The sequence below is a fragment of the Bacillus rossius genome, chromosome 1 (assembly GCF_032445375.1).
Source record: "Bacillus rossius redtenbacheri isolate Brsri chromosome 1, Brsri_v3, whole genome shotgun sequence".
Lineage (NCBI taxonomy): Eukaryota > Metazoa > Arthropoda > Insecta > Phasmatodea > Bacillidae > Bacillus > Bacillus rossius.
Window position 1 is genome coordinate 232605762 of NC_086330.1, and position 25840 is coordinate 232631601.

General features: G+C 33.8%; 1 protein-coding gene across 2 annotated transcripts in view; it reads right to left on the reverse strand.

Annotated features, from left to right (window-relative positions):
* Positions 1-5693: 5693 nt before the first annotated feature.
* LOC134527354 (U6 snRNA-associated Sm-like protein LSm4) overlaps positions 5694-25840 on the reverse strand; it is a 32497-nt gene continuing 12350 nt past the window's right edge. The window contains exons 1-4 of one of the 2 annotated variants that reach the window (XM_063359963.1): positions 22923-23075; positions 19316-19414; positions 11757-11934; positions 5694-5933 (exon numbers count right to left, since the gene is read on the reverse strand). In XM_063359963.1, coding sequence (XP_063216033.1) covers positions 5851-5933; positions 11757-11934; positions 19316-19414; positions 22923-22928 — 366 coding nt within the window. In that variant the 5' untranslated portion in view covers positions 22929-23075 and the 3' untranslated portion in view covers positions 5694-5850. Of the gene's footprint in view, positions 5934-11756; positions 11935-19315; positions 19415-22922; positions 23076-25840 lie in introns of those variants that run through there. The other variant, XM_063359962.1, reaches the window with a different exon arrangement.

A 25840-nucleotide genomic window follows, 5' to 3' on the forward strand; every position in this document is an offset into this window, starting at 1 on the left:
CCTCTAGAGTTTTTCATTTACAAGTTCCAAGCAGAAATCGTTTATTGTTAATTTTATTGTATCTAAAAACATTCATATAAGAAAAAAAAATGCATATCTCATTACATGTAACATACACCCTCTCATATGAATTAGCTATGTTTTAAGTAATCCCTAAATAAGACCCAGTTGAATGAGTGTCGCAGTACGCAGTGTGTCGCAATGCCGCGCTGGAACGGCGGTGGCCGTGAGAGATCAGTACGGCCGCAGTACACTGCAATGCTCGGGCCGCTTTAATGAGCCAACTAATTACGTTAGACTCTTTATAAATATACTGTCTTAAAGCTAAAGGTATAACCAAAAACATTTATTTAGACATTTTTCGCATTGGATTCTTCAAATTGGTGTAAATAGTATTTTTATCTAAGTGGCAAAGATAAAAAATAATATGTCATGAATTAATCGCTTAATATCACATCTCTAATATTAACAATTTATGCTTTTTACAACATTAATAGCTGTATTAGAGTCTCAAGATTATTTTGGTAGTTTTATGGACAGTCTAAATTAAAACTGTACAAATGGGTGGCATTTTAATGGACTGATGTAAGTCACTGTCATCTAGGACTTAAATGAAAATTTTCGGTGATACGCACAAGGTCTACAGCGGTAAACTTTCGGTATGTTATTAAGCATAGTCAAATCTACAACTGTGCAAAAATTCAGCTTTGGACAAATTTTTCACAGGTTTGTGGCTTTTTAAGTCTTGGTTTCCTGGACTAGTAAACGAAAACGCTTACATAAGGCAGGTCTCCAAAACATGCTTCAAAGAATAGCATCCTGGCCGAAAACACAGCAGTGCCAGACCAAGCGGAACTTCCTGGTTAAATGCGGTAACCATCCACCACGATGAATTACATTAAACTCGCCACGTTTGCTGTAATCGGAATTGAAGTACAACCAGGCACCAAGCCGTTTCACTGCAATAGCTAGCAGCACGAACTCGTCGCAAACACCACTCGTAAACCGTATTGCTTAATATTGCCATAGTATTCTCGTCGCAAACACCACTCGTAAATCGTATTGCTTAATACTGCCATAGTATACAGCGGCTCAACTCCACTCGTTGAAGTTACATCGTCGACAGAACACCCCAAAAACCACAACGTTTTCAATCACAACTCGCCATACAGACGCAAACCTCACAATTTACTTCCCTAGCCCTACCAACAGCTGGCTACGGCAAACAAAAATTTCTCCATCGTGGCACTACCAGCGCGCAGCATACAGAGACCTCCTACGACAAATCAGAGAACTACGAGGCAAGGTTAGTTCGAAACCACCTCACCAGAATGCGTAAGTATTCACATAACCAGCGCGGTCACAAAGAAAACAAAAATTTGACTAGCGAAACTAACATCACAGCTGAAAAAGGAGCATTTTGTTTATCTCCTGACATCATGAAAAGTAGTGTGTTAAGAAACAGTCGTATCACCACTGCTTTGGAGGTATTCGTATCTAGTAGACACATGGCACCACACGTAGCTGACTGCGTAAAGTGAGATTACCTACTGTTATGTGAAAATGATGCTGTAAAAGAAGCTGTCAATAAATTTGACTGGAAGTCTCAAAAATTGGATGCTTTTTTGTCAATATGATTTGTTTGACTAAAATTGACAACACAAACTTGTTAAAATTTTTCCAGAAATTGCTTGTAATGTTTCACGGCAATGCTGCAGTGGAGAGAGGTTTTTCTATAAATAGTGTGTGTCTGGTTGAAAACCTAACAGAAGCCTCACTTATAGCACAGAGATGAGTTTGTGATGCCATACATTCGGCAGGAGGTGTTAAGATCATTGCTGTGACCAAAAACATGATTCTTTCTATGAGAAATGCATCTGTGAAGAGACAAGAACTTTGAGAGAGAAGAGCTTAAAGAAAGACGAAGCTGCAAAAGCAAAGAAGAGAGCCTTATCAGAAACTAAAGAGCTCCAAGCCACCAAATTTAGAATACTGGAACAACATAAGGAAGAGGTGAAAATTTTTGGAGAGAGAATACAGGCTTTAAAAAAACAGACTTAAAACATTTCTCTCGTGTAAATACATAAGTTATAAAATTTTATTTATTAATATTGGATAGACTGCGAAATGTGGTTCCAAGCATCCATATGTTTAACAGTTATTACATTTTACTGTGCTAATTATTTAAGGGTATTTTGAGTATTTGTTAAACATAGTGTACATTGACTTTGTGTACTGATTGTGTTAATTATATACTAACTAAATATAGACTGGAATAGTTTCTACCTGCAATTGAAAATACCAAGTTTAATAAGGTAAGACAAATTTTATTTAACCCATAAATTTATGCATAAATACTAAAAATGTTGATGCATTTTAAACCCAAAAAGTTACACGAAATATTTTGCTAAAGGGTCCCCAAAATGTCACTAAAATCATTTCCTCAGTGTCTGTAGACACCTGTGTTGACTCCAGGCTTATAAATGCTCAATACTTCTCAATCAGTTGTTATTCAACACTGACATCGTAGACTTATTGTATTAGCGTAGTGAAATAACATCAATCTCCTTTGACAAAATTTCTGTGCAGTTCTTACAATTTTAATCTTGAGAAGCACCAAATTCTTAATATAATTCTTACAAAATTATAATTTTTTCACTTGGAATCAATCTCTTACAAATCTTCATGTGTATTTTATAACCACATAACGTATCTTAGCTGATATTGTGAAAATTGCTAAATTGTAATGATTACTTATATTATATTAATCATTTCAGTCTCACTTGAAAATTCTTTTAGCCTGAACGAGGTGTTAAATACAACTAACATTGTAAAAAGAATAATTTTGTACAAAATATAAGTTTGCTGGTTGTTGATTGCAAAAACTGTAAAAATTTGAGACACCAAAGGAAAAAAAAGAAAAAAAATTAACTTGAATAAAAATCCAACACATATTGCATAGAGAAATATTCCAATTTCTAATACTCTTACACTACTTATGTTCCTGGTGTAAAAGTGTTACCCTCTATGGTGCTTGTGCATGTGTGCACATTTGCATGTGCATGCATGTATACGTGTGCGCACGTACAGGTGAGTCTGAATTTGACCGACCAACTTTGGTTGCAGATTTCTCACTACAAAATAAGTTGAAAACATTTACACGACATAGTCTAAAGTGCTTTCCAAGACTGGTTTACATATTTGAAGTTGGGTTTGAACAACCTTTTTATTGTAAATAATACAGAAAAGAATTTAAGAGTTAATACTGATCTGAATATTGTTTTATTAAATGAAGTTTTACAACCACAGCAAATTTTGTCCTGTAGCAAAATTATTCTCTTGAAATAAATTGAGATCGCCTTTATTTTCCACATATTTTTTGGCGTGTTTTATATATACAGCACCGAGAGTAGCAATTCTTACCTGATTTTTTACCCAACAATTTCACTCACATTACAAATCCAAGCTGTATCAACCTTCATTTCTGTGTTTGAAAATGATGTTCACATAAGTATTAAACTTTGTCACATAGTTTAGTAGGGGGTGTAAAAAATTTAATACTGTAAATTTTTAGTTTTTTGGTCCCACAAAGTGCCTGTTAGCTGTTACCAATTGCATGACAAAATTAGGGCTCTAATACATTTTGATATTGGGGGTCTGAATTAAAGTTGTTCACCACCTATAGACATATGGTTACAAATATATGTGAAAAATGCAGAGGAATGGTTTATAATTTCAGTAAAGGAACTAAAACTATCTACCTCATACTATTTTTAATTAGGATGGTCTTAGAAAAAAGTGCTTCCATTTTGGACATTATTACAACCTGCTAAAATGATATATTGTCTGCAACAGAACAGTGGGAAGCTTCAGATTCATATATCCTGGTGCACCACACACACAAATTACAAATGTATTAGGAAACATCAATGCCATCTGGTGGCGGAACAGTTTTGTTTGCCATATAACTAGTGTCAGAAATTTTTTGGGTCGAGCCGAGTTCACTATTTATACATTCGAGTCAAGTCCACGCTTGATAATTTTTGTAGTCAAGTAAAATTCAAGTCCTTGATAATTGAAGTCGAGCTTAAGAAGTTGGATAAATTTTTTTATTTTTTTTTTATTTTTGGTGTGTATGTTAATGTACCATTATACTATTAGCATTATATTTACAAGTTAATATATGTACATTTATTACCTGACAGTTAATTGGGTCATGTGAATAAGTAAAATAATAAATTGTACACTTTCTTTTAAAATTGAGTATTATATATCTACTGGATTATGGAAAGTTCAGTAGTTGTGAAGGCATTTGCAGTCAAAGATAACTGTATAGTTTAGTTAATTAAAAATGAGAAAATATCAATAGTAATTTTACCATTGTTTTTAATGATTTCTACCCTGCACTCCATAGCCTTCCTGAACAGTGGACCATATGATGACATTTTCTGTATTTTATGAATAAGCCTTTATTTACAAGTAATTTTTAACACTATTAAGTGGACACAAAAAAAATTAGTTTAAACTATAACATTACCAGAATATGAATTATAAAATAACATTAGGTTAACTTGTATTATTTTTCCCATTTCCTTTTGATATTCTAGTTAACAATTGTTAGACTTCAAAAACCGCAATACTTAAGACATTTTCAAACGTCCCATGTTTTTAAAATAAAACTGTGGCATTGAACTAGTTGTAAAATAAGTAATATTGTCTTTTGTAAATAAAAATAAAGCTGTCTATAACTTTTTGACTAGCTAATCAAATACATATATTAAGAGACATGCTGTATCGCTTTCATGTTTCTGCCAGACAATACATACTGTCATATGCAAGTGTACTACAAAAACATTTTACTCAGACATTAAAATATTTTATTTTCAAAGTTTGTTTGTTGTGTTACAAATCTAAAACATTTCAAGTGTGACACACATGTTACACATAATAAAATATATCAGAAACAACCTCTTTGCTAATGCATGTTATAGACAATATAATGTTCACACATTAATCCTCCCGAAGTGAAGTGTGCTGGAATACAATGCAATGGTAGTTGCCTTGAAATGAAATTTAGAGGATTTATTTAATTTTTTAAGCCTATTTCCATAGCCCTTGATGTTTATAAAAATAAATGCACTATTCCTGAGCCAGTGCTTATGTGGAAGAAACTTTAAGAGAAAATGGAAGCCACAAAGGATAAAAATTGTTTATATATATTGACATCGACCGGGGCTTCACCCCATAAGCCTAGTTGGACTAAACTCCTTTCCTTGATCTTCACCCGTTCCTTCCCGGCATGGAATTACCTAAGTACGTAGTAGTGTGTTTTCAACAGTGCGTCACGAACTACCGGAAGACAGTTTTATGCTCAGTGCTTTGGTACGACGATGGAGCCATAGCGGACCTACTTTGTACTCAGTTTATGCAAATCAGAAGTTTAAGAAATGTTTAAAAAAAAACATGCAGGTCATTAAAAACTATTTACAAAAATCAAGCTTTAAGCTTAACTAAATCGTAGTTCAAATAATTTTTACAAAACTGCAAAAACCTGGAATTTTGTATTTAGAATTGAGTGGCCATCCTGATTTTTTATGCCAAGCCAACAGGAACATAAATTTAACACTGTAATCACATTTTTAAATTAGTTTTTTTATATATATACTTTATGACACAGTAGAATAAAAATACCATTCTTTCAATTACATTTACTGACCACTTTAGTAACAAAACATTTCAAGTAATACAATTTTCTCCAGCAGTAGAAAATTAAAAAAAAAGTAAAGGCAGTTTGCCACTTCATGAAAACAGGATTTCAGAGACATCTTCACAGATACATGTGTAAAGGTATTATTTATTCTTTTGTTTGAGAGGGTGTTTAGGGCCCCCGCGACCCAAAGGAGCTGATCTACCACCGCGACCACCAAACGCTCCTGAAACATAACACAATAACAGGTACAATAACAGAAGAAATTCAAACTATGTATGTTAGGGCTGGGCGATTCCACAGATTTCATTTCGATTTGATTCCGATTCGAATTACTGTAAAAAAAATTGAAATTTCGATTAGATTCCTTAATTCTAGAACAAATGCATAAGGTACAAAAGTGTAAAAAAGTTAATAACAATGTAGGCAAACATTCTTTAATCTTCAGATATATATTTCTTAACCAATATTACAAACAGATGATATTACTTACCCTAATTTCTTACATATTTGAAGATAAATGCCCTTTAAACTGGTACTTGGAAATAGTGTAGATTAATCAAAAGCATACATATTATTTTCTATATATAAACTGAATAAGAAATCAATTATTTCACTGTTATTGACACTATCAGTTTTATTGCTAATTAGCATTTATGTTTTCATGTAAAAACAATAACTGTTCAACATCTGGCGAGAGGCATTGCCTTCGAGATGTTACAATGTTTCCAGCAGCAGAAAACAAACGTTCACTGGGAACTGATGTTGCAGGAATGCATAGGAATCTCCTAGCAGCAGCTGACAAATATTTGTATACAGTCTTGTTTTCTCTCCACCAGTCGTATGTGTTAATATGTCTTTTCTCAACAGGTTCATTGAGGTATCTTGATATCTCATGCTCCACCGGATCACTGAATGCTTCAACGAAACAAGATTCATTCTTGGCACATTGTTCCTCGAAATTGCTCCAAATATTTACAGATGGCCCAGCCTGACATTCAATTTGTTCTGTCTGTACGCGAATGCACTCGGCAGGCACATTAACATTGTTATGAAAATGAATAATACGCTTTATAAAGGCAATTGCCTTTTCTCGTTCATGAGCTTCAAGTAGAACTGCTTTAAACCTGAGGTCAAGAATCATGCCTGCAACATATTCTTCTGTCAGTTTAATATGTGTAAACCTTGATAAAATAGCCTTCGACAGATTCCTGGCAAACAAAATTCCATCTCCCAACTCTGCTTTTGATACAAAACAATGTAGCATATTTCTTATACCATCTATGATGGGTATAATCATTGAAATTGTTGGGAAATTCTGGCTACTGAATTCTAGAGTTGCACGATTTAGAGGTTCAAGAACCTTAACTACACCTTCCATTCATTTAAATTCAAGTTGTCAATGGATCCAGATGATGCAGTTTCTGCTGAAATTGGTTCTTTTTGTTTAGTAAGTCTCTGCAACATGGCAAATTCACTGTTCCAGCGAGTTTCAACTTCTTGAATTAACTCTTCAGATATTTTCATTAAAACTTGAAGACCGTGGAGTCGTTGACGGGCTTGTGTGCTGCCTCTGTAGTGCCCTAAAATTGCACGAGCTTTCTTGCAAAGGGTCTCAATTCCAGGCGTTTCTTTCTTTGCATCATTGATTGCCAGTTGTAATGTATGACCCAGACAACTGAAGGCAGTCCAAGGTGTCTTTGACAATGCCAACTTGATGTTTCTGGCATTGTCCGACACAACATATACTGGTAGCGAGTTTGGAATGTTATACTTTTCAAACATTCCAGTTAAGGTATGTGCAATTGCAGTTCCAGTGTGTTCGCCTGTGAAGGGAGAATTTCCCAGCATCAAATGTGAAGGTACAAAATTTTCATCAAGGTAGTGAGCTGTTAATGATAAGAAAGAATCATTACTTCGTGAAGTCCACATGTCTGTGGTTAAAGCTATGGCATTTACTCCATTGTCAATGTCTGTTGCCAGTTTTGTTTTTATTCTTTCAAGATGATGTTCATAAAGATCTGGAATCACACGTCTTGCAAATGTTCTACGGTCAGGCATGCTATATTTTGGTTCGACCAGTGACATGAGGTCTCTAATACCTATATCTTGGACCATGCTGAAAGGTTGAAGATCTGTTGCCAACATTTTGCCTATTGCATTAGTAATGGAAACTGCTCTGGGATGATCATTAGCATATTTTTCTTGCCTAGAAAATGCAGTTTGCAATGTCTGCTGGACAATTTTATGTTTCGGTATAGATGAAGATGGAAGTACCACAGATTTCATTTGAGATTGCAATTTTAAAAATTCTGAATATACGTCTGTGTGTTTTGCGAGATGTCTCGCCATGCTGGTTGTGCTCCCGTGAACTTGTTTGAGTTTGTTGCCGCATGTTTTGCACTTTGAATGAGTTTCGGACACTTTTTCGTAAAATTTCCAAACTGCACTTCGAGGTTTAAATACACCTTTCACGTTTTCACTCATTTCTGCAATCAAAACAAAGATTGTTTTCACGCTAGAAACTCAACACGGTATTGTACGTGTTAAAAGAAAAAAAACATAATGGGTCATTTCTCATTGCTACAGAACTATCACACTTGCATTTTCCATTAATGTTGCCGTCGATATGCGTGATACTGCAGTCGAGGAATATATGTAAAGACAAAGAACACAATTACCACATATGTAGCTATCAAACTTCGTCCTTAAAATACATAAACAAAATACACGGTACCGGATCCCCGAAAAAAAAATAAAGTGGTTATCACAGATACAGTGCAACGACTGCTGTTGTATGCACAGCTTTGATGTCGGACGTTTTTTATGTCCAAGCCACGGTACTAAAGTCTGCCACCATTAGCGCTTAAGTTGCAGGCACTCAATTCGGAAGCCATTTTGTGGGAAGTGTTGCATGCACGTCGGTATAGTGTCTATGAAGCTAATGTACTTAGAGCTTATTTATTTACTGCTTTCAATGATCGAGGTTATAATCACATCCCAGAAATGAAAACGTATTTTACGATTGGTTCGAGGACTTTCCAATTGCATAGTTAATATGTATGTCGGCCGTTTGTAGTAAAGAGAATTTTTCCTATTTTGAACAAAATGAGTGTTGTTATTTACAGGATGAGAGGTAAAAATTACATTATGTATCATGATTGTTTGGCAGTACCAAAGTTCGTAGTACATAGGAAGAGCGTCGCTAAATGGAATATTCGTTGAGGTTTTACGTACATACAAAGTTATATTCCACACCTTTATGTGCACAATAAACTGAATGTTGGGAAATTGTCACCATGCAAATGACCTAGCCAAAATTCTAATTTTTCGAATCTTAATTTAAACGAAAGATACAATTTCAATTATTTATGGAATCAAATCGAAACCGTAATTTTTGATTAATCGCCCAGCCCTAATGTATGTTTATAATAACACTCAAAGCTGAGCAAATACACTATAACAGCCAACAATTTAACATTTATTAACAAGGAAAAATTATAAAAAGAGCTAGATTACAGTGTCCAGCAAGATTCCCTGACTCCTCCAGATACTCAGACAGAAAGCAATCAAAATTAATTTCTACAAGGCTATGTAACATTGCTGTAGCTTAGCCTTACAGATTCTTCAAATGTTGTGACAAAATGTTTACACTGCAACAAGAAGCCCGAAAAATATGTAAAAAATTGTGTTTTGCACATCACAATTCCAAGGATTCATTTCATACAGTCAGCCTCACATGTCATAAAATATAACTCTGAGAATGGAATTCAAGATCTTCCACCACCAAGATCTCAGTTCAATCGTCGGTACTCACGGACATGAGAACAGACAGGCACAGTCAGTGTCGGCTGGCCAGCAATAAAACACAGCTGCTCCAATAGCTGCCGGTCAGGTCGGCTCCGACTCCGGCAGAAACCACACGCATGTTTACTCTGGTGAATTAATTTTGCAGAATTTTTTTTTATCTGTAAATTGGCAGTGAAATGAGTACAACAGGATTTGTGCCACCAATAGTGATTTTTGGCACAATTTTTAAATTTGAATTTTATATTATTATCTTAACAGGAATTTTATAGCTTGAATTTAAACTTGTTCATCCCACTGTAATCTCCCACTTAAATTTTGTTCAGCTAGTTCATCAAGTCGTCCCCAGCGCCATATCTGAGAATTTGCCGATCTTTGCAAGTCTAGCTCTTGCCTCGTATTTTCTCTGCCTTTGTGCACGACTGAAACACGGCCTGCAGCCGTGATCAGAACAGCTTATCTCTGCAGCTTCTAAGGGCAGCCTGTTTATCAGAGCTTCCCTGAGGTGAAGCACTTACAGTCATGCCCCATTAATGTTCCAGGACTGTTGAGCATGTATAGGTGCTCCGGGTAAAACATTTCTCACGAGCCAGCACCCCCCTCCTTCCCTCTTTTCCACGAATCACCACCCAGAGCATTGAACGGTGCTTAACCCGGGCCAGCGACGGCCTGTCTCTAGGTCTGGACACTGGTGTTCAAATGAACCGCCTCTGACCTCTAGTGGTGGAGTTATCAACTACTTTGAGTCTTGGCCAAGCACATCCTGCCCCCTAGCGCCTCTCGCAACAAACATTCTCCTGTCGTTCTTTTCCGAGCCACCAGAGAGTTCCACCAGTCTCCTCCATAAGCCTCATGCTTTTGAAATATTCTCGTTCGAGAAGTGCGAGTCGACTTCGCCTCTGTTTCGGCCACTTTCCAGTAGATAGCGCTGCGATCAGGTGCCAACTGCAGCACCGAGCTATCGAAGCCTGTATTTCTCGACCACTCACTCGGACGTCTTCAGAACTTTTCGGCCATGTAGCCGAAGTATCCCCTCCCTCTTCCAAGGCAAGTGCTGAATTTAATTAAACGACACAGGTGCCATACCAGGGACTCCTTCGTGTGACTCCGCACTGACTACATCGTTTCTCGGCCAGCCCTCAGTATGATTCAACTTCGCTACTACTACCAGGATGTAGTCGCCTCGTCAAGGGATGCTTTCCCTAAGCTTTAATAAAGTTATCAGTCCGACTGTGCTTTAGTGTAGAGAATTTTATAATTTGCTAAATTTTGTTAAATTTAAATTATGAGTGCTTCCGCGGCCACCGCGCTAGTTTCGGTCCAGATTTCGCAGGCACTGTGGCGAGACCTCTCCTGAGTTCCAGCTACAACACCCTGTTTTGGTTGAGTTTTCGACAACCATTCTCTTCCCCGAATATTCCCTTTTTTGTGGGCATTTATGCCTATTTAACAACTGGCTGTGAAGCAGGTCTAATTTGTTCGGATTTGGCTTGTTCACAGACAGGGTCCCAGACACAGAGCTGAGTTTGCGGTTTTTTTCTGGTCCTCAGTACCCGAAGACTACCAAGGCACCACCTGGTGGCCCGGCTATAAATTATCACTCCCGACTAACAAGCTCCGACAATATTACCTCCAAATTCTCCGCGACACCCACAGCAAGCCAGTTCGGCACAATCTCAGGATGCCAGCAACTTATATTTCACTAAGTGTTAATGATTATAATTCTGGTATTGTAAATAACTATAGGTACTAACTCTAAGCACCACCGGAAAGGGTGAACATGTAAATTGGCTATTTGTTTAATATTTAGAATGGATTTTTATTTCATATTATTGTTTTAAATATTTACGGTCCAGCCCCTATTATAAAATTTTAACTTATTAATGTATTAGCCCTATTATAAATTTTAAGTAATTAACTTCTTTATTAAACCAACTTATTATTATCAGAATTATGTTTGTTTTCTCTTGTTAAAATTAACTATGAAAGCAAAATAAATAGAAGCACAGCTATAGAAGAACCTGCATTTTTTTTATTCATTAATTTGAAGCTAACAATCCACTGTCCCCAAAGTGTTTTCAGGGAGACATTGACTTTCTTCGTTGTTGGCCTTTAGTTTTGCCTCTGAGGTTTAAAATGTTGATTTGTATTGTTTCCAATGCCTGCCACTTCCAAAGTAAATTATTATTCTCTGAACTATAAAATATAACAGAGAGATGCAAAGGCCATAACAGCATCTTACCTCTGCCAACACCACGTCCTCTCGCCTGGCCACCCCTGCCTTTCATTTCACCACGGCCTCTCCCTTTGACTATCGTTTCATCCTTTACCATGTCAATAACTTCATCTGGGATCCGCAAGTACTTTATGGTGCTGCCCCTGATGTAACACTCGGGCATCCTCCAGAACTTGTCTCCATCCTGGAAATAGATCGCACTTACAGCTTGCCAACTACAGCACATTCTCAACTATTTTTGCTAGCACAATGACACATTTATTCATATCACTTGGCTCTGAACATTTGCATACCTAACTCCACTAACTTAAAATCTCTGCTCTCTAAATCATGCTGTTACATCACAGCAGGATGCTTCCACTTTTGGGTAGCAAATGTTCACATGTATTATACTGCCTGTTTACCTTACCTTCAAACAACAACAATCTCAACAACTTAACAATGTACTATGTGTTGAGACTTTCAGGTGTACGAAAAGATAATATGTGAAATGAAAAAGAGCTGCATAACAAATTTCTTTTATTACTTTTAAAAATGCACACGTATAGATAATTATAGGTGCGATAACTATTTTTATTCTGTTGTAGCATTTCTGATATCCACTCTGTGGTTGAACATTAGATTAACTGATTTTCACACAGTTACTGCTTATTATTAAATTGTGAAATACACTTTCACATTAAACACCACAGTTCTAAAACAATAGTACATTGAATAAAAATCCAAAAACTAAAAAATTAAGTAACACTACAATATATAACAGCAAATGTAATTTATATAATTTATGCTCAGTACTCCAATATTGTAATAAAAAAGTGCTGGTTTTTATCATTTATACCAGATAACTTAACAAAAAAATTCATAGCAATGTTTTCACATCAACCTAGTTAAAAGGCATGGTTTAGAGAATAGTTTATACCCTCCAGCCATTGTAAGTAGAGCCGGGCCAATCAGGGAACTGCCTTATCATACAGATTGTTTGTTGCTGATCTAGTCAATATCCAATACCAATCATCCTTTTAAATACGGACGAACACCATGAAACTTGTTGGTTTCCGTAACATAGCGTAGCTCCTGCCCCCTGCTTTCAATGACATTTTAACTAAGAATGTGTTATGTTACGTATTTTATAATCATGTTCCTTTTATCATTCATTGGTATTTAGGGTATTTTGTTCATGTTAATAAACCATAAGTAATAACTAATCATTATGGTTAGATTTTACCTAAAGAGTGAGGTATTTTTAAAAATTATTTATTGTTTTATTGCTTTGTCTGGTCAGTTAAAATTAACATATGTGCTATGAGACTCCTGGTTAGCTTCAAAACTCTAGAAGCTTTAAAAAGAAAGAAAGACATGGGCGAGACACTCCGGCACCAGTATTTAGTGCGTTGTTGGGAAAAATCCAGGACACATGACTGCGCAGCAATGGATCAGAAGATTGGCTGGGCGCTCTCTCGCCAGCCAATCACAACAAACGATGCTATGGTGTGATGTGTGTTTCCAGACTTTCAGAGAACAATTTTAGCAGCGCATTTATCCATACATGGTCATGTGTCCTGTTCTGTATTGTGATTGGCCTGTTGACCCACAGGGTTGCCTCCCTTTGTTTTCACCTTTGTGAGGGGAGGCAACTTTATTGTACAACTATTTGTCGCTTGATCATCGTAACAACAGATCGTGTCGTCTGCAACTTGCTGAATTTATTTATGTAAGTGTGATAAGATAATTTCACGTCTGCTGGTCGAGGCCAGACCAAATTTTAATCTTTTTTTCATAACTATAAATTTCACCTCAGGTGTCGACATTGGCCCAGGGTGACCGTGATCACCACTTGGGACATATATTTAAGTGAAAGATATCAGTTAATTTTTTTATCAAGTAACGGAGTCAGTGTGAAATGAAATCATCTGTAACTGAAACTGTACTGGTATATAAGTTGTGATCTACCATGAAATTTTTGTGACAATAAAACAAAATACTGCTTAAAAATTTTTATTTTAAAAACAACTAAATAAAACTTTTATCTTAAATTAATATTTCATCCTCAATGTTGGCGGAAAGACAAACCTCAAAACAAAACTTCAAAGTCATCATATATTAATATCAAAAACTTTTCAAAAGAATTGTTACTATTCAAAACTGTTTAGCTGGGCCAGCCTGGGATATAACAGCCTTCATTCTTTCTTTGAAAATAACTTGAGCAATGCAAACCAATCATTTAATTCCCATAGAGTGGGAAGATAGTATTTCCACACTCAAGTTGGTTTACTCTATGTTATTTTTCTCTTTGGAGAATGACTAGTAGTTTTGAACACAGTATTTTCAATACCATATTTATATTACTCCTTTTATTAATTGCTATCCAGAGAGACACATTTTATAAGTATTATAATTAACCAGAATTTTAAATCACCATTTTCATGTTATCAATGTATAATATTGTAACTAATTTTATTTAGTGTTACTTGTGAGCACCAAGTCAAAACTGTACCTTGGCAAAGCCAATTGAGTCATATATTATCAATAGTTTCGAATTATTATCTTTGCGGTTAATTTTCTTTCAAGTAAAAGGTTCTAGTTTGTAATAGTAAGTAATGTAGTTTTTAACACACCTACTTATTAAGCTATTCTGGTTACTTATCATATTGAAAATGTCATTTGTTCTATTATTATAATATAGGATTCTTAAGCCAATCTGCAATATTAAAAATGAGCAATTAAAAAAATGTGAAAAAGTGCCTCATTAGTAGAGTATCTAATGAAAAGAGAATTTATTTTAAAATCAGATAAAAATGTAGCAGATGTTGGCTGACTGAAATTTTTTATAAATACATCTCTATGTTTTTTCTGTATATATTCTAGTCTCTTGGAGTCCATAGCAGTTATTGCATTCCATATTACAGAGTAATATTCTAATTTTGATTTTATTAAAGTGAAGAATAAACACAGCATTGAGTCAGATATCAATGCGAAAACAGTAATAAATTTGAATAATCCTAATGCTATTGAAGTACACCTGTCCCTCACTTAGCAGATCTTCAGATTGCGCAGATTCATTTAAAGCAATGTGAATTTTGAATAGCACATCTGTAAATTTCAGTTAGCACGAAATCTCGGCAGGCAAAAAAAATGTTGAGCACGATTCCACGAAGTCTGTTTCAACTTCTGTAAACAACAGATGTGCCGTGGGATACAGTTTGCCAAACAAGGGGGGAAGAGATGCGCGCGCAGGTCTGTCTACGCTATCGGCTGTTGTACAAACATCAGCTATGACAAGTTAAATTGCAGCTATGGAGTGTAAAGGACCAAATGTTTTTACATCTGCGCATATGCCGCCATGCCGTACCATTGACACCTGGCCACAAACCGGGCCGTGAACTCAGACTAGCCAGTGACAGGGAATTCACTCAGACATAAGCAATGTCTGCCCATTCAGCTGCCGGTAACTGTATGTGCATGATCACTCATAATGCATCGTGTTCAAGTATTTGAGACAAAACTAGAAGTATTACGGCATGCAGATTGTCATGAAGGCCACCCTTATGTTGGTCACACTTTAGTTTTAAGCAAGTCAACTGTGCGCATAATCGTACGAAATAAGGACTCTTACCAAAAGTTTATATAAGTCTCATGCTGTTGGTTGTACTAGCGGGAATATATTTACATTAGATACCGGAACAGAAATGAACAGATAATTCACATGGAAAAGGTTGTTAAATGAATGTTGCAATTAAAAAAATAATCATTGGCCTGTCAGGATTGGTGTGAACAAGGTGGTGATACTCGAATAAGCACTTTAATTTTTGAAAAATTAAAATGTAATCATCCAAACAGTAATATCGGTTTCACTGTCAGTAAAAGTGACTTACGATAAAGTACATAACCATGTATCTCCCATTACGCGGTGTCGTATTTGTCAAACAAAGTGCGATGGGAGGCATATAAAGATAAATGGTGTGAGATATTTATAGTTGAGTGTTATTCAACGCATTCATATTATGTTAAGTATATTATCCTACATATTTTGGAACACATTAAATAGATTAGCCTTGCTATTTATGGAAACTAATGCTTCAGAATACGCGATTTCAAATAACACTAGCATTTTAGGAACAAATTAGTCGTGCTAAGTGAGGGATAGGTGTACCACTAAGAAGACTAACCACATGCTGATGAAAATAAAGTTTAATATCTAATATAGATCTTTTATATGATTCACACATTTAATGTCATTACTTGTGATTTAATAATTAAAGGTAATAAGATATGTTTTCCTTGAGAAAGGAATACAAAATATTTTTTCATAATTAAGTGGCATACAATTATTGCTAGAGCACAATGCCTAAACAGCTAAAATGTTAAGGTCTTCACAATATTCTTTACTACTTATGGTTTTATAAAATTTAATGTCATCAGTTTTTAAATTTTTTATTACACTTACAGTATAGTTTATGAAAATATTAAAGAGAAGTGGAGATATATTACTGCCTTAAGGCAAAACCAAAGAAACAGAGAAGCTTGAAGACAAAACATTAGAGACTGTGAATGAGAAGTATCTAGTTGTGAGATGGTTAAGAGAACCAGGCTGCATACTGCTTGTCGAATCCTAAGATGCACATTTTTTTAAGAATTAAGTTTTTTGTAATGTGTCAAATGCTTTACTCATATCAAAATAGATAGCATCAGTTTGCTGTCTAGAAAGATTGTTTACATAACCAAACAAATCTGTTAATAGTGGATCATTCAGATTGAAATCAATGTTTTTTTTATTATTATATTTTTTCAAATGAAAATTTATATGCTTTCATATAATTTTCTCCAATACCTTTGAGCAACTACATAACAAATAAATAAGTCTATAATTAGTTAACATTTTTTTCTTTTATTTTTTTTTTAAAAGATAGGTGTCATTGCACTTTTTCATGTGGAAGGAAAGGTAGTATTTCTTAAGCTAGTGTTGAAGATTTGTGTTAATGGTGGCATGAATATGTTAATACAGCCTTTGATTATAAAATTAGGTATACCATTAGAACCAATGGCTTTAAGATTTCTAATGGCCCACATAACCAGATTCTCAGTAACGATTGGTACTGATGTATTAATAACATTACTATAGTTTTCAATAAATAAAATATTGTGGAGAAATATTCACACAACTTTAATTATTTAATTATTTTTCTTCTTTGTTGTTAAAGTTCACAGAGTAATGCCAGGTTATGTTACTTTCTCTATGATAACTTTATAAACATGCTTGTTATATTCAAATTTACTGGACCTATAGTTTTTTTTTTTTTTTTTTGTTAAATTTAGCTTCTATTATTTTACTTAAAAACAACTGACTGGGAGCGGGAGCAACCAAAGAAGAAACATTCTGCTTGGAACATTTGAGTTAAATTTTAACTTATGGTGAACAAGAAGTTTTACTCATTTGATAAGAATTATAAAGAAAGAGCATGAACATTAATTTGCGAAGAATGTCATTATTGGTAGAACAAACGTTTAAGTGAATTTTTTGTAGATACCGAGTTATGGAATTAGTCAAGGTATGGACTCCACCAATGTAATTCTACAGGACATATGGATAATCAAGTCATGAGCCACATTGTCAAACTACACTTGATTCTGGAAAATGACGAGAGTGCTGTGGGTTTTTCGATGGTTTCTTCGAACATTCATCGCTACCGCGATTCACAAGGTCAACTGACAATCAGTGATTGCTTCTCTCCATAAGTCAAGATTTAATTCTTTCTGACAGTTGAACCCTCCACAAAATTCACATTGTATTGCGGCAAAATAAGGTATGATCCAGGGTAAATGTTGATTATATGATATTAGGTAACAAGCATTCTCTTTCGAAAGCTAGTCAGTCAATTTAACGTTGATGATTGCTGCTTTAATTTACATCTTTACTTGAATTGCTAATTGATGTTAGAAACCATATTTTAATGTTAACTCCTTTACTGTTTCTCACTAAGTATATCCCAGAAGTGATCCCTGAGTATTAACTTTATCTTATTTGGTTACTGTACTGACTAGTAAGGTAAAGGTAATTTGTAATATTTTAACACTATCACACCTAGCTGGTTAAAGTTTTTTTTTTTTTTAGTTAACTTGGAAACATGAAACCGACTGATTTAATTATTTAATCTGAATTCAAATTCTAGTTTCATCAGTGACACTGATGCCAAGTGTATGTGTTCAACAAATTGTTTAATTTGTAGTTTAGTTTTTCGTAACTAAGTTTTTTTTTTTGATGAACTGGGAATAGCATATGCTGATATCTAATAATTGTCAAACTAACTTTTTTCTATTGGTTTTAATCATCTTTCTGAGTTGAAAGTCCAATAGTAGTTTGTTTTGAGTGTTTACTTATCAAGTTTTCTATGGTGCCCAGGCTTAATAAATATTAGTTTCCTTCTGAGTGATGATAGTAACCTGATCTTTTGAAAGATTGAGTAAACTATTTCTTGAGATTTTGAATTAAACTAATTTTAGATAGTGTAATACCCGTGAGGAGCTATTTCAATGAAATAGAAGTACCTATTTTAATTTTATAGACAGAGACGTTAGTCAACTTGAGTAGTTAAGAGTATTTATTTAGTTTTAAAGAAAGTAAGTTCTACGAGTAACATAAGCAACTAGGTTCTTACTTTAAGATATTAAGTTACCTGAAGACTAAACAAATGTATAATTATTGACCTTCTTGCAGCTTACAATCTTGCATTTCTTGCTTAGTTTATACACCTGGCATAAAAGTTTCAACTGCTACTAAAAGGCAATCTGGTGAGGCAGTATTTGAATAGGCAATATTTTAGATTTTGTATTCAGAACGGTCACATGTGTATAAATGGTAATACATATTTTTTAATTCTTTTTAAGTATTTTATGCCATAACGAAACTCACAAAATTTCAAATCAAGATACAGATTTACCATGATTGTTATAAAAACACCAAATCTTCAAAATAAATATGTATGTGTATTACTGACTTACTTTAAACTTATAAATTACATGTGGCGGTCAAAAAATATTATATTTTACCAATTATTTAGAATTTATTTAGAATTTATTTAGAATTTTTTTTAGAATTATTTTACTGAAAAGATGAAAACTATTAGTGGTGAAATTATATAAGTTGTGTTTGAAGCATTTGAGAAATGTATTTTGAGACAGTAAAAGAAGCAAAAGATTATAACTCTGAAACTTTTTTAATTCATTTTCAAAATGTTTAATATTAATCTTGAAAGCACACTGTAAGTGAATGATTATTGCATCCAAACTGTAAGTTACCAAACCAATAATTACAAATCAACCAACTGGAACACTACCTACATTAAAAACCAAAAAGCCTTCATTTTGCTTGATATAAAAACATTGAGTCGATCCAACAGAACAGATACAAAACTGAATATCCAAGTATTGTTTTCACCGTTTAACATGGACCAAGTGGGAATCATGGGACAGGCCACCTGTCTTGTCATTCCAGCCACATTGACGAATGTAAAACGTATAAAATTACTATATAATCAATAGAATATTTTTAGTTGCTCGATACTACTTACACGTGAAGTACAAATGACTTCTCGTAAGTTGATGTTCATCCAGTTATCACAACTTACTAAATGACCGTTGTAAGTTTCTCCATTTTTGAGCTCAACCAGCTGAAACCACAAAATATTAAACAATTAATAAAATTATAGTGCTATATAGCACTATCTCTCACACATACATACATGGGTACACACATTCACACAAACTTCAGCATGCAGCATTTTGATTGACAGCAACATTAACACAGCTAACTAACACTAGGTACAAAAATCAAAAATATTCACATTCAAAATACTGCAAACAGTGATCCTAGATATTGCTGGATGAAGACAGCACATGGCGTATCTTTACATGATACCTGGAAATTTTTAATTTATTTTCTGTAAATTAATGATAAATACCTGTCTAATTCTAATTTCTGTATGTCAAAATTGGGGATAAATCAAACTTTTGCTGGTCTTTTGATTTCCAATTGAATATGTAAAACATTTTGTGTAATGTAATAATTTTATTTAGATAATTTAAAGTAAAATACTTAGAACATCTAGAAAAATATTATGAATATATGTGACTCAACAAATTCTTTTCACAACAGAGGTAAGATGACCATACACATAACTCTTCCTGAATTCATGCAGTAAGGCCTGTAATAAAGTACTCACTATGTCAAGTCTTCTTAATTTCTCAGATTGTGCGTTATTTTCTCTGCTAACTTTTGAGTTAAATTTTTGTCATATTTTTCATTGCATTCTAGCTTTGTGTGTTACGTTTTATAGTTGTCGTAGAAGAGGTAGGCCACGTTGCTACCTAAACAATTTGCAAAATCGTCAGAGAAAGATTATGTCTTTATAGAAGTGGAAAAGAGACTGAAAAAATTTCTAAACCACCAAGGATTTTGAAATTTTACCACTATCTACTTACCTGAAAATTAAATTCTGGTCCACGCACTTTGATGCACATTTTGTCTGCAAATAACAACATTCCTTGAATTTCAAACATTAAATATTATTTTTTTTCTGATTTGAATTAAGTTTTGGTTAAATGCTGCCTAGTTCCATTATATAACTTGCATTTCGGTGCTACATGATGTATTAACTTAAATTTTGGTGTTATATGGGTTATTGACATGTTTTTCGGTGTTATTTCGGTTTAATCGCAATTCAGCATATAATGTTGTCTCTAAATATAAATACACAACTTCCTCTTATCTCATCACTACTGCTCTCATTACCCCACATATCCAACTAATTTATTATTACTTACTTAATTCTTATTACATACTTTTTATTAAATTTATAATGATATTCCTCGTATAAACGACCGCTACTATCATTCAAAACTCAGACACTATAATTTGTATTTTTTCCACTGTGATATTTTGTTGCCAATACCATAGTATATTTTCCTTCCTTCCACCATTCAAAAATTATCAATGGCCACTTCCACACTGTCATTCTTTTCCCCTACTTTTTTTTTACATTTAATAACATTATGCACTTGGCCGGTATCATAATAAATAATTAATAAAAAAGTAAATAATTATATATTTGAACTTTTAGTTACACATTTACTTTATATATATATATAGATAATAATGAAGTTAATCTCCATGGTGTAAATAAAATCTAGTTCTTCTTAACTATGATAAAATTAAATTAATATCCTTTACCAGAAAATATCTTCCCATTAAATATGATTATAAATTAGAAAATGCTTTAATCCCAAAAACTACAGTTTAAAAACCTTGGAATTATTAAATTATAGATTTGAAATTATTTTTTCATCAGCATGTAGAATACCTAACTTATAGCTCTCATAGAACACTAGCTCTAATAAAATACATTACTTTTTTACACAAAAAAATTGTGATTCTATTTTATCTCTTTTCACAGCACTAATAAGATCTAAACTTAACTTGACTATTGTTCAATATTATGGAGCAACATTAATTCATCTGATATCAAAAAATTAGAAAATATTCAAAATAAATTAATTAAACTTTGCATTCTTAAACATTTTTCTCTGCCTAAAATAACTTCTCTGTCTGATCGGCATGACTATTTGGACTTACTGTTTATAAAAAAAACTGCTATATTTATAAAATTAATTGTAAATATGTTCTGGACAACACTGGTTTAAGGGTTCCCCTATTTCATAGTTGTCTAAAATCTACATTATGTACAATTAATAAAACCAATTATATTATCTTTAGACTGTCAAGAATTACAATAAATTTGATCAAATCTGATCAATATTGATCAACTTGAAAACTAAATTGAATCACATAGTCTCCATATTTTATTTCTATTCTTACAATAATTAGTTCTTTTTCTATTGTTATATTGAACCCAACTATTCACTATAAACAGTAAAATTATGTCTACAATTTGTTTATTTCATCTCTTCCTGTAGAGTATGATTGTATTAAAAATCAATTGTTATTGTGTCCATGTCTATTGTTCATTTTTTTCCTTTGTATCTTGTTTGTATCTCTTTACATGTTATGTTTTTAATTGTGTTACTGCTTTTTCATTGTTTTTGTTTCGTTTTTTATATCCCCATGCACACCATAGTAACCTCTCTATGAGGTGTTGGCATGCATGTCACAACTGTAATAAATAAAGAAATATAAACATACATACAAATATACATACACATATACAGACATCCACACACACACATATACGTTTATATATGTATGTGTATATATATATATATATATATATATATATATGGGCGTTGGAAAATGTTTTTTTCCCTAAAATTCTTATCACTAACACTTTGGCTTTACTAGCCATTTTTTTTAAATTTGTAATATTTGGCCATTTCAAAGGTCAATTGTAAGTTAAATAACTATTTTAAATACTAAGATATCAAATTTAAATAAAAACAAGTTTTATCTAATAGAAACCATTTTGGCCAACTCTCATTATCGCAAAGCTCCTAAAAAATAAAGGAGAGATTGTAAATGGTCTCATAATTTAATAACATCTAGTGGTCTATTATTACTTTGTGGGAAAATTTGATTAGTTTTTCATCTCTTCTATAAAAAATAGTAGTCTTTAATCATACAAATTGTAAATGTTTTCAAGTAGATTAAGCTGGTTTTTATTTAAAGTTGTTGATACCTTACTACATAAAACAATTAATTAAATTACCATTGACATTTTAAAATGCTAAAAATGACCAATTTTCATACACACAACAGAAGCCACAATGTTAGTGACACAAATTTGTACTTAAAAAAATGTTTTGTATGTCCCCAGATTATATACATACATATAATTACATACACACACATACACTACAAAATGTTTTAACTAAAAATAATGTAGGTTATGTCAGCAATAAATTATTTTATTATTGGTTAGTTTTATATTGAAATACCTGTGCATATGCATCACAATTATGCATACATATGCCAACCTTTCTTGATTCTTATTATAACATAATATTTGAATATGCTTCAGGCACCCAAAAAAAAGCTACAACTGTGGAAAAGGGAGGGAAAATATAGAGTATAATTTCTCGCTCTACAACAGAATTACTTATGTAGTTATGTTATATTTTTATTTCTGTAACTAATTAGTTATCATTATTCAATAATTCACTAATCACCCTCATGTTGCTCTACCGGCGGGAGTTGGGCCGGCCCCTGCGCTCCACAGCTTCCCACAGCACATTTCTACACGACCCTCATGCAGACGCACGATGTCAATTAGATCAATCTGTCTGTGGTTTGGAATTCCATCACACCAGCTGACTCAAAACCTTCGAAAACAAACAAACTAAAATACACCAGACTATTCTAAAAAAATGGACATATTTTAAGTACAACTTTAATTACAAATTTTTTGACGTGACGTCTAATAAATCGATGAATGCTGGCTGCACGCACGAAATTGTCCCACTACGGATGTCCCACTACGGACGTCCCACTACTAATGTGTTTACGCATGCGTGGCATATCTCTGGTATGTTGCGGACGGTACAGAGAACTCTGCCGGCACGTGGTGGCGTACTGGTTCGAGGTTATTGTTGTGCACCGCGCCACGGGAGTATATTCGCAAGGAAATGTCGTTCTCACAAGTACATATTATTTTAATTACTAGTGTAAATCAGTATATTTAAACAGTGTTGTATGAGTATTGTTTTAGCTGTGTAACTAGATATTTATTGCTGGTATGATATTTTTCACGCTTTAGTTTGACATTGGTAATTATTTGTCATGAGTTATTATTTGATCAACTATATCACACACCGTATTATAGTTATGAGCCCACGGGCGTGTAAATATTTCGAGTCCAACAGAGAATATGCTAGAAGAAATTCAAACAAATATTGTGCGTGGAATATTATTAATTGGTTATCGGTTCGAATCTCGGCAGCTGAAATTTTTTTTTGTACTTGTAAAAATAAATACGGCGCGCCTGACACTTCCAAAGTAATAAATATATTTGAATTAATGAATGCAAATAAAAGTAAAATTTATTAATTAAATTGTAGATTTCATTTCACTCCTTTGTATCCATACAAAATAGTGATAATTCAATAAAAATGATTCAATTTTATTCATAAAAGTATGCAGAGATAGATTTTATCATGCAAAAGATAGAAAAATTTTAGAAAAATTTCTTCCTCAAAGAATATAATATTTTAATGCCTAAATGGTTTTGTTGCAAAAGCCTATTACTGCTCAGTCTCAGGCCGAATATGATATTTCATTTTCTTCTGGATCAATCATTTCATCAATGTTTTGTTATGACGTCACGTTAAACTATCGTCCACAAACCAACTTTACAGACAACCAATTTTTTTTAATCGGAATTTGTTTGAAGGCTGTATTTCTTATCACTTTCATAATGCATGATACAGACGGCAACAAGCCTACTAGTTCTGAATACCGACACTACTAACTGGTATTACTATTATAACATTTCTGGCACCAATATTCATGTGAGCACTGTAATACTATAAGCACATGTGCGTTTCCTCAAGAACTGTCTACTGTGTGTATGAAGTTCAACAGAGTTAGAAATGGAGAAAATTAAAACGAAAAGTAATCACAAGGTGAAGAACGTTTAAATGCTTGCAAGATATTGAAAGTGGCATCAGCAACAACGATTCTGTACCCAACAGGAAAGAACTATGTATTTATCTACTGAATAGCTGTTTTATGCTGCAAAAAACTCATTGATTTTATGGAACAAAAATCCTTCTTTTGTGAACAAAAAGTAATGAAACTGTAACGACTTACAGAAATTTTTGTGAAAACAAAACAAACCAGGCAAACTAAGCTGAGCTAAGGGGTTTATTTACACCAGTGCTTTCATCCAATTGCGAACCCCTGTGTATGGAGTAAAAAACATTAATAAAAGGTAATAAAGTTCTGAAATACATTTTGATTTAGCCCGGAATTACAATAGCCCATCACCTCCACCCATCCATCTCGTGACCAGCAGGCAATCGGAGGGCTCGAAAAATTTCATCAGTCGGCGCGTCAAAAATTTAGCAAACACATACATTTAACGGATGGATGGATGGTTTTAGCTGCGACAGTTAATTGTCACTAAATATGGGCCTGTGATGTTCATTCAGATGTCAGATGTTTTGTATAAAAACATTGTGGTTCTTACACTCATTTCTAGTGGTGTATCCCCACACCTTTTTTTTTTGCATCCGATCATAGTGTGTTGCGGCCATTGCCGTTTGTGTGATGTTTATCATGTGTAGTAAAAGACAATCAGTACTTATTGACCAATTATTATATAAACATTATTATCTAAACTGCATATACCCAAGAAAGGTTATGGGCCCAGGTGTGTCAATCAGTGCTGATTAAAGAGTTCGGTCGACACAGGAGTGCTGATATTATGAACATTTTGTATTGTGACGTTAGGGCGTCTAACAGTCTATCCTTTGTGAAAAAACTAAAAGGTGGTGAAAACTACCTACTTGGAAATTTCATATGAAAGCTTTGTTAAGCTTAGAAGACCAGTAGGATGTCGTCCCAGGAAACATCAAGATAGATGAAGCGAAATAAAAAGATCACAAGGCATTAGCCAAGATTTCATTACTAGTAGAGAAGGATTTAATCCACCACACTGAAAAATGTGAAACATCAAAGCAAGCGCGGGACAAGATCCAAATGCTATTTGAAGATTCTGGCCTCACTCAGAAAGTCTGGTTGTTGCATCAGTTAATATTAACTTGCTTAGATAACTGAAAATCAGTTGAAGAGTATAACAGTTCAATGCCTACGTAATATTAAATTTGAGATATCTGACGAATGGATTTAATACTTTATTGCTAGCAGGTCTCTCGGAAGAGTACAAACCTATGATAATGGCCTTGGAGAGCTCAGGAATTCCAATTACAGCTGAGGCTATTAAAATCAAATTGCTGAAAGAAGTAAAATCTGTCTAAGCCAAGTTTTATTATCCAATATAGATACAGCCTTCTACAGTAATCGATCATCATGGAACAACAAAAAAACAAACCCCATGCAGCACCTCGCAAATGCTACAACTGCAACC